Consider the following 16,399-nt stretch of genomic DNA (forward strand, 5'->3'; position numbering starts at 1 on the left):
GCCAGTGCCAATCATCGTGCTGCTGCAATATTTTTAAAAGCCTGGATTGTTGCCCAGGCTAATTATTTTTCTAAATGCCCCAGGCGAAAAGACGGAGGGCGTTCCCCAGGAGCAAACACTAGGAGTTGTCAGCTCTTTAAAATAAAAAAACGGAATGTTTCAAGAGATTTCAGACAAGACTAGTGGTCCGTTACTATGTTTGTGTTCCTCTCTTGTCTTGGGCTGCGCCTGCTCAGTTTATTTATTTCATGCCACTCTCTTCGACCATCTGAAATATATTTAAGTTCTTTGGCTGTGCTGTGCATTGTAAAATTAGTATGTTTCCGTTCATCCTACTGTGCGGTAATTATAATAAAGAAAAAAGCCCATGTCAGAACATTTCTCTCTGTGAAAGCAGTAACACATGAAGATTGTGGACGGTAAAGTGTTAATGAACGGAAACAAAAGAACCCAAGTACCAAGTGCTGGAAGATGACATGCAAGATGCTGTGAAGGAAATAATCTCAGGTTTTGTCATCTAAATGAATCTATTATTAAAAGATGGAGTGGTGGACGATATGCAGCACCCGCAGAAATGAAAAAATGCACAAAATAAAGACCAGTTCAGTTAACGACAACCTTTAGAATAGTTTGATAAGGGACTGGTGGGCCAAAGATTAGCAGATAACATAATAAACAAGGACGATTTTAGTAATCAACAGCCCATCATCCAAAATAAAACACCAGTTTCATTCTCAAGACTTTTAATACCGAAACATATGGTGACAGAGATGTGTTGTGACTCCTGAACTAAGTCACTAGGTGGATGTTCTGTGGAGGGTACGTGAGAAGGGGACTCACTGCTTTACGGCCTTCGGCTTGCCCTCCGGCTGCAACACCAGAAACAATTTGGAATCTGACTTAAAGTGAGGAACTTCATTATAATAGCAGCACATAGCAATCCTCGGCAACGGAAAACTTTATCACAATAGCTCAACCATAAAACTGCTTACTAGGAAAGAGAAACATCATCCGAACACATAGTAGCTTAGTTTCTGTCTCTGTGTCTGTGTGCGAGCGCCAAATGGAGTTTCTGTTGGTTAACAAATCCTCACAGCGGCAAGCGACTATAGTTCACTGAAGAAACCATGTATACATTTCGACTTTTGGTGAAATAGTGAAATCAATTTAAAAACAAGTAAGAAACTTAAAGTGTTGTAGCCCTAACCTTCACTAGAATTATTTGCTCTACACTGTCTCCAGGGACCGAGGTTGTCGTGAGGTTGACCCTGACGGGCAAGGGTCCCAGCTTGACCGGCGTGAAGCAGAAGTCCGTGTCGCGGACATTGTCAGGGTCCACCTGGAACAAAGAGCGATCGCTAAGAGAGTCGAGCCTGGAAGATGCTGCAGTGAACAGAATACTGAATGTGTAGGTATATGTGTAGATGTACACAAAGAGAACATGCTTACGATTGGTGTGTTTCTACAGACACTATGTGATTTCTACTGAAGGTCTGCTATTCGTTCTAACATGAAGTACCAACAGTGTTTTGTAACAACTTACTTGGCCGAGGCTGTGAGAAAGATTGGTAGATTTTTGCCCTTCCTTGGAGACCTGTATGCCATCAATGCTTCCCATCGTCAAAGTCAACTAGAAAAAAAAAAGAATAAATGAATACACCTTTATTAGTTAAAAACACCAATCCTATTTTGAAAAAAAGCAGCGTTGATTTGCTTTGCTGGGCTTTGCTGAATTCAGTGCTAGAAATTCTGAAGAACTTATCTTGCTATCGACACTGTTCACTTATAGACATCAGCATTTCATTGGTCCTTTGATGAGGTGTGAGTGTCTGGCATGAACTCACCTCTAACGAAGTGTTGTAATAATTGAAGGCAAAGGCCTTGAAACAAATGTCCTCTCCACGCATGGCTGTGTCAGGCGTGTCCAAGGTGACAAACACGGATGGATACGTAGTGATCTGCACATGTTGTCACGTGGTCAGTTCAGGGTAAGCTACACGATTATATTAACTCGTATTTTACAGAAACACATAAACATCCATGTCAGTTAAACGAAGAGCATGCGAATTAACAAAGTTTATCAGTAGCGCTGAATAGGATTATTTATGTTAGAAAAATTAGTGTGCTTATGAGCCTGAGCCATTGTTTAAACATTATGAATTGAGAGTTATGTCGACATAATAAAACTTTTATATTCTATACTTGTAGACAGCCTGTCCCTTGCGCCTCATTTTTGCTTCAAAAAATGAGTCTCTTCTGAATCACGTCTACAACTTTTAGAGACCCATCTCTCCCATACCTATATACCCAAAGTACAAGCGGTCACTGACCTCAGCAGCCTTGGGTGTGACCGACAGTCCGAATACAGGGTGGACTGCGATGGCAGTCGTCTGCCAGGTAACGATGGCATTTGGTGCGACCTCTGATAATGTGTATTTGCCACTAGACCTGCAGAAGAAAATAAAACGCATTTAATGTATATGAATAGAAATATAAAAACATACTTGCACTCAGATAGACAAGAGGGGAAAAATACAACTACAATTCATAAAGCGCAGAAGTGAAAATATCTATTCAAGTTATTAGAATTAGTTATTTCTATTATCATTTTGTAAAAATAAATTCTTTACCTTTTCATAGTTCCGGACCCGCGTGTGATTTTCTTTTAAAAACTGTGTTTTACATAACAAAACTATTACGTACTACAATTGTTTTTGTTTTGTTTCCCATCTTGTTAACACGTAAGTCTGCTCTGTCCTTGCGACAGGTGGTAGAAGAGAGATTAATAATCCAGAAGGATTTCCTAGACATACCCAATAGTGACCATATTCCAAAGCCATGTTTCTGGAACATTTTTGCTGATTCTTCTCACACCGGAAACAGGAGAAACGGCAGCTTGGACAATTTTCCTTGGAAAAGACGCCATCACGAAATTGGGATCTGCAATATCGGCAAGATGATTGAAATTATTGTCTTATGACCATCGACACCGGAGCCCTAAGTTAAATGGGGCCCACTCCGCACGTGCTAAGATGAGTATAACCTGGTATTAAAAAAAGATACAAAGCTGTTTAACAAGAAAATCCAATAATAAAAGCATCAAAATCCTTAACACATTATATTAAATATAGAGAAGAATAAAATCAAAGTACAAAAAAGAAAGTAAGATCAATATGGAAATCTTGTAAGAAATTGGTTTCTAATTGACTTTTAATCCATAGAAACTCAAACTAAAAAGAAATATTTAAAATCGTATTCCTAGGTGGCACTCACATCTTGTATATTGATTGTCGTACACTAATCCGTCTGTTAGTATAACCACGTCAGCATCCTGCAAGTTATGGGGGTAAATATTGTAAGAACTGTAAACGCTTCGACTATTCGAACTTAAATCTGTCAAGAGAAAGTTAAAAAAAATACCAATGTAAACTGTATACACAAGAATATAACAAAGTATTTAAAGACAGTAAAAACATGAATAATAAACAATAACAAAATGTATACAGTGTGAAGAAAACAAAAATAGCAGACTTACCTTGAACACTTTGTTAGCATCGGAACCCTTTGAAGGGTATGGAAACCCGCTGAGGAACATGTCGTACCAGAACCCGTAAAACATGAAACTGTAGTCGTAGGACACAAGCTCTTCGGTGATCTGAAACAAGTTTACAAAGTAGTCAGCATCTTGTCAGCTCTTGTGGCATCTTTGTAGCTACTGCCTGGGATTAGCTATTGTAGCTACAAAACCTCATTGAGTTTTAATTGCGATCAATCAAGTCAATCAAGTTAATATGTTGTAGTGAACTATACTAACAAGTGTCCACTCAAGTAAATTGTAAATGGTTATCTAGTGTAACAATGCATGTTCTCAGATAAAGCATGTGTTTACCATTTCCTGTGTGATGTCGTTTCCAGACTTGAGAAGCTGGACGTTCTTGTCGGCAGACAGCAAGAAAACAGTGGTGTTAGGTTTGGCGCTGATCACAAGATTGACCGTGTCTCCTGGCTTTGCTGTTTCTGCGGTAAACCCGACATCTACCTGTCAAACAGTCAAAACGGAATCATAATTGTTCTTATAGTTCTTGGGAAGTTTTGGAGTCACCAAGGGCACGCGCATAAGTAATATTTTTTCATATCAGTACAGGGTTGCATTAGCATTCGTATGTTCGTTTCATACAGTAGTCTATCACAAATGATCAGGTTTGAAACACATTTATACACCGTTACCGTATTCAAAACCTATTTATTAATGGAATACAGGTTTCTCTGGTCAGAACATGAGCATCACTTCGCTCTATTAAGTTTAAATTATGATTATTTAAAATTGTGACTTACTGGGTTGTCCAAAGTAGCCTTTACATTGATGGACAAGCTGTCTGGAACTACTTCGCCATTGTCTCGCAAGTAAAATGCTAGAACGCGGCAGTGGGGCGCCATCACCGGTGTGAGTGTGAATGAGATGGAAAACGTTTGATTGCCGGCCTCCACGGGGGAGGTGACCTCGGACTCAAAAACCATCGTCCCTTTTGCGTAAACCTGTAACAGAGATAAAAACCATTATCCTTTTTGAGACTGAAAGCAAATGCATCAAGAGCGAATCCAACCAGAAAATACCAACAAGGATTTTTCTGTATTATTAGAAACACTGAGTAATGATAAACCAATAGCTTATTTCTTTTTTAATTATTCCGATTTTCAATAGCTTGGATAATTTTATCTTCTTACAAAATCACTCAATAAAGGATGAGGCTAGACGGTTAGTGCTTGGTTTGGCTTTTCCTTTATGACGCAACAGATCAACCAATCCAACGGCGCAACGGTTAGCGCGTGTCACCATGACAGTGAAGATTGCTTGTCCTGGGTTCAGATCTCGTCTCGGGTTCATTTGCAGTCTTTCGTGCGCAGAGCATTGAGATACTATCCACATGTTTTTATTATTATTAATTATTCTTAATAAACTGATTTGAGCGAAAATAAAAAAAATGTGTGTACACTCACCTGATAGGTTATACTCTTCACTGGTTCTGTGGTGCGAGCTGTAAACTCTACTACTTGACCCACCTTCGAAACAGAACAGAACACATTACTTCAACACATTTTACTAAAAGTCAATGTAGTTTATAAATAATTTACTTGTAGGTCCCATTCACAAGTTCAATACCCAGTACTTCAAGAACAAGGAGACACGGGAAATTTATAACTGTGAAATTAAGAATAAGTACGAGGCCCTTTCAGGATTGTCGGAAGAATCTGTGGAAGAACACTGGTCAACACTCAAAAGAATTTGGAAGTCAACCTGTACAGATGTTCTAGGAAAGAGGGAAAGAAAACATAAGGAATGGATAACCCAAGAGACCTGGGCAAAGATTGAATCAAGAAAGGGACTGAAACAGAAGCTCAACCAGTGCCAAGACCAGCAAGAGAAAGAAGGTCTCAGAACGAAATACTGGGAAGCCAATCGCCAAGTGAAGAGGTCGGCAAGGGAGGACAAGAGACGCTTCACCCATGAACTAACAGAGGAAGCAGAGACAGCAGCCACACAGGGAAACATGAAGAGGTTATATGAAATAACACGAACTCTGTCAGGCAAGAGCGCAAACTCAAACAAGCCAGTGAAAGACAAAAACGGCAAGACCATAACAAATGATGCAGAGCAAAGAGACCGCTGGATGGAGTACTTCGAAGAGATGCTGAATAGACCTCATCCACCATCCTTACCTGTCATACCACCAGCAACTGAACAACTTCACGTCAACACCAGCCCTCCCACTAAGACAGAAATCATCAAAGCTATCAAAAGCATGAAAAATGGCAAAGCAGCAGGCCCGGATGGCATACCTCCAGAAGCATTAAAGGCAGACCCAGAAACAACAGCAACAATTTTACAGCCCCTCCTACACAAGATCTGGGAACAAGAGCTAATCCCAGCAGACTGGAAATTAGGCCACCTGGTCAAACTTCCAAAGAAAGGAGACCTGTCCCAGTGCAACAACTGGCGGTGAATCATGCTGCTGTCCATCCCCAGCAAAGTCCTGACAAGGATAATACTAGAGAGACTGAAGAAGGCACTAGACATGAGAATGAGACCAGAACAAGCAGGGTTTCGCCAAGACAAATCATGCACTGACCATATTGCAACCCTTCGTATCATCATAGAACAGTCCATCGAATGGCAATCCTCCCTTTATATAACCTTTGTGGACTTTGAGAAGGCCTTCGACAGTGTAGACAGGGATGTCATCTGGAGACTGATGAACCACTATGGTATTCCACCTAAATTCATAAACATCGTCCAGGGATTGTATGAAGACTCATCCTGCCAAGTTATCCATAATGGCAGACTCACTAAACCTTTTGTAATGAAGACTGGTGTAAGACAGGGTTGCATACTATCACCGACAATCTTCCTGATGTCATAGACTGGGTTATGCGCAAGACGACCCAAGACAACAACACCGGTATCCAGTGGACCTTCACTAAACAGCTAGAAGACCTGGACTTTGCAGATGACATTAGTCTCCTATCTCATCGGCAGCAGCATGCACAAACCAACTGAGCAAACTAGCAGAGGAAGCAGAAAAGACCGGCTTAAAGATCAACAAAAAGAAGACCGAAGTGATGAAATTCAACAACAAGCAAGAACTTCCAATTCAACTTCAAGGCGAGAACATCCTAGAAACAGACCGCTTCACATATCTGGGGAGCATCGTCAGCAAGGATGGTGGAGCGGACGAAGACATCAGAAGCCGCATAAACAAGGCCAGGCATGCTTTCAACAGTCTGCGCCATCTGGAACTCCCGAGCATTATCCTTCGCAACAAGACCCGCATATTTAACACCAATGTGAAGGCAGTCTACTGTATGGCTCTGAAACTTGGAGAGTGACAAACACCATCAACAACAAGCTCCAGACCTTCACAAACCGATGCCTTCGCCATATTTTGAGAATAAGATGGCCTGAGAGGATCTCAAACAGCAGCCTGTGGGAAAGAACTAACCAGAATGCCACTAGTCAAGACATCAAAAAGCGCAAGTGGGCGATAGGACACACCCTGCGCAAACCGGCTGACACCATTGCCAGGCAGGCACTTGACTGGAACCCGCAGGGGAAGAGAAAAGTTGGAAGGCCAAAACAGACTTGGAGAAGATCAGTAGAGAGCGAGGCAAAGGCTGCCGGAACCACATGGGCCCAACTGAGGGGGGCTGCCCAAAACCGGGTTCGCTGGCGAGGTGTTGTTGCGGCCCTATGCTCCTTGAGGAGTAACAAGGAATGATGATGATGATGAGGTCCCATTCTAGAATCAATTAAAAAACAGTTTTTATTTATTACAGGTGCTGTTTATATTATTCGCAACATGTTTATTTAAAGACAACACTTCCAGCTTTTTTTGTTACATTTCTCTTTATTTTTCTTGAACGTAATGTGACTCTCGATGAAATTATAAAAGAGAGAAAATTAAAATAAAAGACAAGAAACCTACTTCCGGATTCCGTGAGGTCAGAAGCAGGTGCAGGAAGTTGCCACTGAGGGAGTCTGACCTCAACACTGTTACACCTCTTGTCATGTTCATCACTGTTGCCTGCATCAGCATCACAATGGTCAGTCTTACTGAGATGGCGATATTTACTGAAATACTAGGATTTCCTACATAACGGCAATCAGTTACTGCTACTTTACTAACTACCGATGTGCTCTATTATAATGGTTAATTGATAATTATACAATAACAGTTACTGAGATTACACTAATTACTTAACTTCTGTAAGTTTGTGTGATACTATTAGTTACACTATAATAATTGCTGAGATACCACTAGCTACTGAACTATTGTTGGTTAATGGGATTCCATTTGTTACTGGTGTACTATACTAGCTGCTGAGATAACACTAGTTACTGACCAGCTACTAGATAATGAGATACTATTAGTTATTAATGTGTAATGCTTTTTAATGAGTTAACACTAGTTACTGACCGACTATTAGTTAAGGTGGTACTATTAGTTACTGATGATCGATGCTAGTTACTGAGATGGCGCCCACAATGTGCAGTAGTGACCGGCGGAGTGAGCTCTACTCACTAGTATCTCGATCCTCTTGGCGTTTTCTGGCACGTTGACTTCAAGGGAGAGGAATCCGTTCACGGTTAAGGTTTTTTTCTCTTTGTACTGCTCGGAGAACTCGGGTATCTCATAGAATGATGGGTGGCCATAGACGGGGATATTTTTCTGGTCCTTTGACGACTGCAGAAGAGTGGTGGTGGTGGAGTTGGTGGTGTTGGTGGTGGAGTTGGTGGTGGTGTTGGTGGTAGTTGTGGCAGTGTTGTTGGCTCTCAAGATGGTTATCTCAAAGTCGACGGTTACCGACTCTGGGTTCGTGAAGATGGTTCCGTCGTGTCGCGTCACTAGCAGCTGCACACAGAGGTCAAAGTGCCATCAGCGCGTGACATCACACGGCCTCGATGTTTATTTTTAACCACTCGACATGACTTACATAATTAAGGTTTGCTTTTGGTAATTCGGCAGTGAAAGCTTTTGAGACCGGACAGTTTCGGTCAAGTCAATCAGTCAACCTAACATTCGGACCAATACCGGAGACTGCCTCACCAGACGGCCGATGTTTACTGTTTGTCATTTTCCTAGAGACACATAGACACAAACTGAGGTCATAAGAACACGGGTGTGGATAAAATATTTAGAAATAACAGCGTGTCAGCACAGCATCACATAGAAATACGCCAACTATGATGTTCAACTCTATTCTATACATTATATTTACATACTGGAATCTCTTTCTCTTTTTTTCTCTCTCTTCTCTCTCTCTCTCTCACTGCCATCACGAGGATCATCTTTTGACACTTACGTAGGCGGTGTACAGAAGCCCCGGCTTAAAGTTCTTAGAAGAGATAGGTAGAAACTCTACTTTAGCCAGAAACTTTTAGGCTCAATCTCGGCCTGGGTCTCTGTCTGTAGACCTGTGGTGGGTCCGTGACGTTGACGATAATCTGTATGATGGTGTAGTCGATAAACGGTTCTTTCCCGATAAACCTGCCTGGGAAGGTCTTATTCACAAGCTCGACAAGATCGCTGGTGTTGAAGGTAAATGGAAACTCGCCTTTGGAATCCAGCTGTCAGAATAAAAGCAAGCACAAAACAAAGACTTGGTGAGTTATTGTGTCAGTGTCAATGAAGAAAGAAAGGATGAAAATCAGATCTTAACGATCAGAGGTGCGACATTTTACAGACGAAGAAATGTTTACTCACAGTTCCGTTGAGCGAGATGTTTGGTTGTGGTGTTTTCTCCCAGTAGTACTTAAACTTTGCTGTCACTTCTACCTTTGCTCCTACCAATGGTTTGCCAAAAGTGTACCTGTATATAATATAAATATATGTGAATGTTTCGTGTGAACTTATATTTGAGTGGGTAACGAAAATATTGCCATACATCATTATGATGATGCACTTCTTAACAACAGACTACATGAATAGTCTTAGAGTATAGTCTTTTCATATACCAAAAACACACAAGGGATATTTTAAGATGTTCATTCTCACACGCACACATACAAGGACAAAACGCGGCGTAAGGGCGATCACTCATAGGAGGGGACAACTCACTTGGCACTGGCTGTTCCCCGGACAGGGTCAGTGGCGAGGATGCTGGATGGCACGTCCACTCTCGCCTCATACTTGGGCAGCACTAAAACAGATTTCAGAGTATTTAGAAATAGTTTTTAAAAAGCAGTTCGCTATAAAGATGTATGATGTGTGCAAACGGTAGCTCAAATTAATACAAAGTTAATATGTGGATACTGATCCGACCCATAATTCAGGAATTTGACTTCAAGAAAAATTTTTGAGTACCTGCAAGGACACAAGAAGGGACACATTAAAAGGCATATGATCGCCCAAGCAGAAAGTGGTTTCTGATCTTACATGTAAAGTCAAGGAGGCGGAAATAAAATTGTTTGGCTCCATCTTTCGGTGTTTTAGACACGTAGACAAGGGGAAACAATGGTGATAATAACTTTTTCTCTTTACTTTTTATGTCACTTTAACTGGACTCACCGTAGTCTGCGACAATAAAGGTCTTTGTCTTATTCACTCCCTGAGGACAAGATTAGGTATGATTATGAATACAAGACTTACAAATTCTCATAGTTAGAAATAAAATTTGAAAATAAACTGACTGAAATCCAAGAGCGATGGCTATCATCCAAGGTTTGTCCTTTTTTAGGGTCAAAGACAGTTCTAGGACTAGCTCACTGCATAAACAAACGTATCTTTATATATAATTATATATGCACACACATAAAAGATCTGGATGAAGTAGATTACTGAACTGTTGATGCCCTACATCCACACAAAAATAAGTTTGTATCATCATATTTAGCCATTTGATTAAGGTCTGCCGGTCAGTCCGCCATTATTTATTGTCATCTTTTCGAAAATTAATAAACTCGCCTCTGCTTACAAGCCGTATTGTAGCTGCTTTTTATTTCTCTTCGTCGAAAACTTCTCATCATCTATGTGAAGTGAATAAAACTTACCAGCACTTGAACCTCGATTGTCCACACGCCCAGATCAAGACGGTCAGAGGTCGGTATGCTAAGTTCCACTACTCCAGAGTTGTTTCCCGACACACCCGTCCACTGGCGTACCATACTGGTGTATTGGTTCTGCACGAGCACACATCATTCACAGTTTGTGAACATAGCAAGACGAAGTTCTGTCTGTAGCTCAGAGGATGCTTTCTTTGGACGTACGTTACCAAGACAAGATGTGAGTTCACGTGTGTGTGTGTGAGAGAGAGAGAGAGAAAAAAAGAGAGAGTTACTTACCCTGACAGATACGCTCATAGGCTCATTCAGCACAGTGAGGTTAGGATTCATTGCCAGAATCCTCATACGAACTGCAAAAGAATTGGTTTTAAAAAAAAGACGGAATACTATAGTTTTATCGCATTCAAATATAAGAACGAGAACAAATTTAGGGGACAAACGCTACTAAAAGTCTCACACATGTATGGGGATCAGCATTAGTTGATTCATTGAAAACCACAACTGTGCTTGGAAAAAGTTCTCTATACCCGTTGTTTAAGAATAACCTAATCTGATCTTATGAATAATTATTTATTAAGTTTTAAAATAAAATTTCCTGATGGCTCACTTAGGATGTGATGTCATATCAAGACATTTTCTTCAGGCTCTTGAAGCTGACAATGCAAATGATTGAGACAGAGCCAGATGAAGAAGGCAGAATCTTTTATTTATTAATACTATTTGTACTTATTGACACGCGCTATTCTCATTCTGGTTCAAAAGATGACATTATTCCGACGAGACAATGAATTCCAACCCGTTTCTCCTGGATTGTAGATGGCCTTGTCAGTCTGCACGAAGATGGAACAGCTCTTCTTCTCCGGTATCAGGCCCCCTGATTGGTTGAAGCTGACGTCACCTGTCGCGACTACGCGGATCTCGAACTGTCGCTGGTAGAACCACTCAAAGTAAGGATTGCCGCTGTCTGGGATCGGAACATCTCTGGGGATCTGCCAAAGGATATGGCATTGTTATGTCACAGCACTGGGTAATGAGACAATAGCATTGTTATGTCACTCCCAGATGATGAGACTGCACACAGCACAACAGCTTCATATTTACAAATTCAGACATTACACACACGTGCGGAAATTCATATGGAAATAAATATTTCTGCGGCAAAATCATCGCCTTTAAATCGTTAAAGTGGCTCAGATAACAAAAGTCAGATTTTTTCGCGAACTAAATCTTTGTCAACCTTAAGTTGACATTAATTTACAATAATTCAGATATCTACTTACCATTAAATTGATCACAGATGGGGAGCCTGAAACAACAAATAACTTAGTAAGTAAATTTTGATTATTTGTGAGTCTTTTCATAGTATTTACAAACAGATAACATCACATTATTGTGAGTCAAAAAAAATCTTTAATAAACAGCTTTTTCGGATATTATTATAAAAGAATTATTGGAATGTTCCTGACTCTGTCTACAAGTTCACATTAGGCTAATGTCTGACCCACCAAGAGAATGGCAGTCACGAATGGCAAGGTTTTTTCCCTAAAAATTATTTTTGTACAAGCTTTTCACTCGTTGTTTCATCAAGGCTGCTTAAGTTCTCTGGGTACAATATGGATGACATATCTTCTTGTTCCTCTGTATAGCAAGAGGATGATAACAGTAAAATTTTTCTTCATCTTACCAGCAAGGAAAGTAAAACAAATCAATCATACGTCCTTAACAAGTAGAGTTGCAAGCCATTTTTTTCTATTAAAAAAAGTTAAGAACGGAATATGGCGTGTCGGCTTGAGAAGGGTGGTCACTCACCTCCTGTCACCACCTGAGGTTCCGCTGATGAAAGGACCCTCCCGTCTGTTGAATTCCGCAAAGTCACCTGCACCGTCGACTTCGCACCTGGAGCCAATAGCCGCACGCTGACTGGCACTGGCATGCCACGGCGCATGCGCGAGGGAAATGTTACCCAGTAGGTGGCATTACTTCTAAAATTCCAATCAATATACAAGGAAAAATAAAATATTATAGATTTTAAAAATCAGTGATATATTCAATAAAACAACAGTCAAACAGTGGGTTTCTGGTTTTCTGAAGAAGTTTAACTCTGAAATTGTTAGTAATCATGATTACTCACAAAAACACTCATTAACTGTCTACAAAGTAAATTGTTTTTAAAGATTACTCGGTTAAGCTTAGAAGAAGTTATTATTATTGATTATATTGATTATATTGATTAATTATAATCAATAATATAAAAACAATTAGGATACAAAGCAAAACTAAAAAATACGTTACCGTTTCGTCTTTAGGTTTCCTGACCAACCACACAGTTTGCCAGCGACAGCAGCAGCACAAAGGAGACCACTGACAAAGCCATCTTACTACAGAGAAACGTGAGATGCGAGTCTCATCAACTGAATGTCCTCTGTGGCTTTTTCTCTTTCTTTCCTCACAGTTCTAGTACCTACCGCCCTCAGAGACTGGAATTACAAGAAAACCAAAGAGCACAAATATGAACATTCTTTAATCATCCACATTTCTTTTTTTTTTTTTTTGCACCTTTGAAAAATAACCTGTCCAAATTCGTTCTCCTTAAGATAATTTGTTTCAGTTTTCTTTTAATGAATCAGTGAGAAATTTGGTCTGTTAAAAAGCAAGATAATTTCAACTAAAATGCAAATGGAAGTCAACACAGTAAAAACGCATTTTTCAGGAAGATTTTTTTTTAGGTTGGGAACTGATAAGGAATCTCCAGTATTGGAGTCTAACCACTCCACCCAGCGGTTCACAGTGAATGGCAAGCTAGGTGTTCAGTGATCAATGTTCACAGCGGATTTAATTTTGGTGGCGTGTGTGGTAGCAGTACAGCAACAATAACAATACTATGAACTCTTTTAATAACAGATTTCTTTCAAAAAAAAGCACATATTGCAATTGCAGAAACTGACTTTCTGCCTGTCAATTATAGTTGTTTTTCTTTGGTGGCAACAAGCAATGTTCTGATAACAATCATAGTAACTCACCAACGGCCGTCGACTCGTTTCAAGGGTCCCCTACACTTTTGCTCTCTGCCAAGTGTCGCAGGTTGTCCCTCAAAGTTCAACTGCTGTTCAAATGTCCCCAGAAAAACACGCACCTGGCCGCGGTGGAATCTACGGACTGTTACGTAAGACACCAACGCTTTTATAGCATTTGTACATAGCGGCAGGTCACGTGTCGTAAGTAGGTCACTGAATCACCGAGTTGCACCTGTCTTTTGTTTTGGATTCTTTTTCACGACAAGCAGTTGCAGTGCGGGGATGACGTGGGAGGCTGACAACAGAAAGTAGGAAAGGCTTTAATGAAGGTGGGCAGGAAAGGATGGGTTTGACCTAGTGATGGAAGGTAAGAGCACGCGAGGTCAGTCTTTGCTGCATCTGACCTGACAGGTACGCGGGGTATGGAGGTCACAGGCGGTGTCGACTGTCCCTGTGTGTCGCTGTTTGTGTCTCTCTCGCCAAACCTGTACTTGAGGTAGAGGGTGAGAACAACTGGCTGACGAGGAGGCTGAGGAAACATGGAATGCAATAAACTGTCAGGGTTGTGACCTTTTGTATTACACACACATTTAGGCAACTGTCAAGGATACTAACAGTAATATTATTATGTCATTTAAAAAATTAAAAAATAACACGAATGAGCTGTAGTCACTGTTTCTGGAAAGATAATTATTTGTTACTGATAGAGGCCACACACTGTTTCATGATAAATATAAAAGAGATAAAGGTATCCACTTTAGGTATGGACTTCAAAATTCTACATTTATACACGAAAAACGTTAGTTAAAATAATAATGAAGTCCAAAGTTATATCAACATTACTAATTCTACTACTACCAAAACTTACAACATATAATATAACATAAATTTATCTAAATAGTTTTAATTATTCAACATGCTCCATCGTTGTATCCAAAAATCTTTAATCAATGTACATTGCCTAAAGAAGTGCTCGATAGTTTCATTGTTTTGTTTATAAAAACTACAAAAGGGAGCTGTTTACATTTTTCTGGCTGGTCACATCAGCATAAGAATTAACGTGCTCTACAAGAAATTCTTTACTACACGTTAGAATTCAGTCGCTAAAAAAGACTTTTTAAATGTCTCATAAAATCTCTCAAGAAAGGATTTTAAAAATTTCATTACCAAATGGACATATTTACGACCAAAATTATATATGATCATTGACTCTGGAGAAAATAATTGATATCACTCCTCGAGTAAGACCATTATAAGATGACATCCCCTTAACTCCATCCACTTGCTCTTGTAATCATTTTTATCAGCTTCAAGAACAAATTTCGTCCAGAATAAAATTAAAGCTGTGCGACTACACCGCAGCCTCCTTCTGTTGACCCCTACTTTCATACCCACATACTTAAGTCTCCACCAGTCATTCATGTATAAACCGTTAGTATCTTCCATCCTCTGCCAGCTTCATTAAACAAATTCAAAAGACAAAAAATGTTTGAATCAAGGTAAACCGTTCATCTCTGACACTAAGCCCCAGTCAAACACCCAGACGAGGACACAAGTTGACATTGCAAGGAGTTTACATAAACAGAAAACATTTAACATACTCAAGACGACCAAACCTAGTCACCTACTCACCGAGATGTAAAGACAAGCTGACAAAAAAAAAAACACAGAAAGCAAGAGTTGAGGTTAGGACTGACTGTGTTCTTGGCAGTACACAAAGAAAAGAGAGGAAAAAACAAGAAAGAAGGAAAGAAAGACGAACAGAGCAAACTCCATAAATAAAAAATCAACTAAATTTTTAACTTTCATTTTATTGCTCTTTATCTTTCTTTTCCTCATTTAAAGCGGGGATAACACTATTTAACATCTTCAGTTCATTTCCACTGATGATCCTTATACGATACTCCATCTGGGATTGCGTTTCGAATGTTAGAAATCGAAAAAAATAATAATAGAATATTGTAGACACTCGCGGACAACGATGTATCTGTACCTCTCACACTCAAAATGTTCTGCCAGCTAGTTGAACAAAATAACACAAAATACTTTATAAAAGAAACAAACGGAGGGGGGGGTGCACTAAGTTGTCGTCCTAACCTTTTGACCTTATGTGTAATTGAGGGCCACAAAACCTCTCTCCGCAGCCTTGTTCTGAACTCGTACCCCAGGTGCTGATCAGGTGAGAAAGACGCAAACAGCGATACCTTCACCGGGTACCTCCATCCACCCCGTTTACTTGCTGGGCCAAACAAACTGAAGACTGACCTCGTGTAGCAGTCAGCTCCATGTGTGCTCCCTCCCCCGCATTCTTTCTCGACCTTCGGTAAACATTCGGGCCTTTATTTAACCAAAAAAATATTTGTCTCAATATTTGCGCAATAGGGACATGGACAAGTGGAGAGAGAACTCGAGCTGTGTGGATGCGCTGTCTCAAGTTGAATAACCAAATATTTAACCGTGTAAACATCCAGGTTTCGCTGTATCTAGAATAAACATTTCCTATCCCATATATCTCCTGCACATCCGGAAATCTGTTTCTGCGTAATTAATTAAAACAGTTATAAGAAACAGCTTACTTGTCCTCTTTAACTCCCAAATGCCACCAAAGAGAACTACACCTGGCGAAGGATTCGCTCCACTGTCGTAAAAAGGTAGCGAGTGCATGCATGGGACAGCAACTCTCCGCCACGTGTATGCGCTCCCCAAAGGCAAACACTTGTGTACACTCTAATGTTTTCAGGGAATTTGGTTAACGAGGCACTTGTGTGCACAGTGTGCAAGCACACCAATGTTGGTCCATCCTCTCGCAGAACTCCACCCTTTTACA

General features: G+C 40.2%; 2 protein-coding genes across 2 annotated transcripts; both read right to left on the reverse strand.

Annotated features, from left to right (window-relative positions):
• Positions 1-729: 729 nt before the first annotated feature.
• On the reverse strand, positions 730-8,833 carry LOC112559614 (C3 and PZP-like alpha-2-macroglobulin domain-containing protein 8). Its single transcript, XM_025230949.1, has 14 exons — positions 8,828-8,833; positions 8,079-8,408; positions 7,482-7,580; positions 4,999-5,061; positions 4,336-4,536; positions 3,890-4,039; positions 3,536-3,655; positions 3,274-3,331; positions 2,814-2,940; positions 2,331-2,448; positions 1,845-1,958; positions 1,544-1,630; positions 1,208-1,339; positions 730-869 (listed from the first exon to the last, which is right to left on the reverse strand). The coding sequence occupies exons 1-14, from the start codon at positions 8,831-8,833 to the stop codon at positions 837-839; spliced, it is 1,638 nt and encodes a 545-aa protein (XP_025086734.1). The 3' UTR covers positions 730-836.
• On the reverse strand, positions 8,272-16,166 carry LOC112560893 (CD109 antigen-like). The gene is made up of 13 exons (XM_025233001.1): positions 16,149-16,166; positions 13,579-14,101; positions 12,851-13,035; positions 12,368-12,540; positions 11,839-11,864; positions 11,355-11,547; positions 10,838-10,908; positions 10,547-10,675; positions 10,065-10,104; positions 9,615-9,696; positions 9,261-9,366; positions 8,860-9,124; positions 8,272-8,408 (listed from the first exon to the last, which is right to left on the reverse strand). Exons 4-12 carry the CDS (start codon positions 12,501-12,503, stop codon positions 8,921-8,923), a joined length of 987 nt encoding a protein of 328 aa, XP_025088786.1. The 5' UTR covers positions 12,504-12,540; positions 12,851-13,035; positions 13,579-14,101; positions 16,149-16,166; the 3' UTR covers positions 8,272-8,408; positions 8,860-8,920.
• Positions 16,167-16,399: the final 233 nt, after the last annotated feature.

The sequence above is a fragment of the Pomacea canaliculata genome, linkage group LG3 (genome assembly GCF_003073045.1).
Source record: "Pomacea canaliculata isolate SZHN2017 linkage group LG3, ASM307304v1, whole genome shotgun sequence".
NCBI classification, from domain to species: domain Eukaryota; kingdom Metazoa; phylum Mollusca; class Gastropoda; order Architaenioglossa; family Ampullariidae; genus Pomacea; species Pomacea canaliculata.

Coding starts and splice junctions, on each gene's coding strand:
- LOC112559614 (XM_025230949.1), bottom strand. Junction 7,581..8,078: donor CCAAGAGGATCGAGATACTA/GTGAGTAGAGCT, acceptor ATGCTGATGCAG/GCAACAGTGATGAACATGAC. Junction 4,537..4,998: donor TGAAGAGTATAACCTATCAG/GTGAGTGTACAC, acceptor TCTCTGTTACAG/GTTTACGCAAAAGGGACGAT.
- LOC112560893 (XM_025233001.1), bottom strand. CDS start 12,503: ATGCGCCGTGGCATGCCAGTGCCAGTCAGCGTGCGGCTATTGGCTCCA. Junction 9,697..10,064: donor CTTTATTGTCGCAGACTACG/GTGAGTCCAGTT, acceptor AATCTGTTTTAG/TGCTGCCCAAGTATGAGGCG. Junction 9,367..9,614: donor CGGGGAACAGCCAGTGCCAA/GTGAGTTGTCCC, acceptor TATTATATACAG/GTACACTTTTGGCAAACCAT.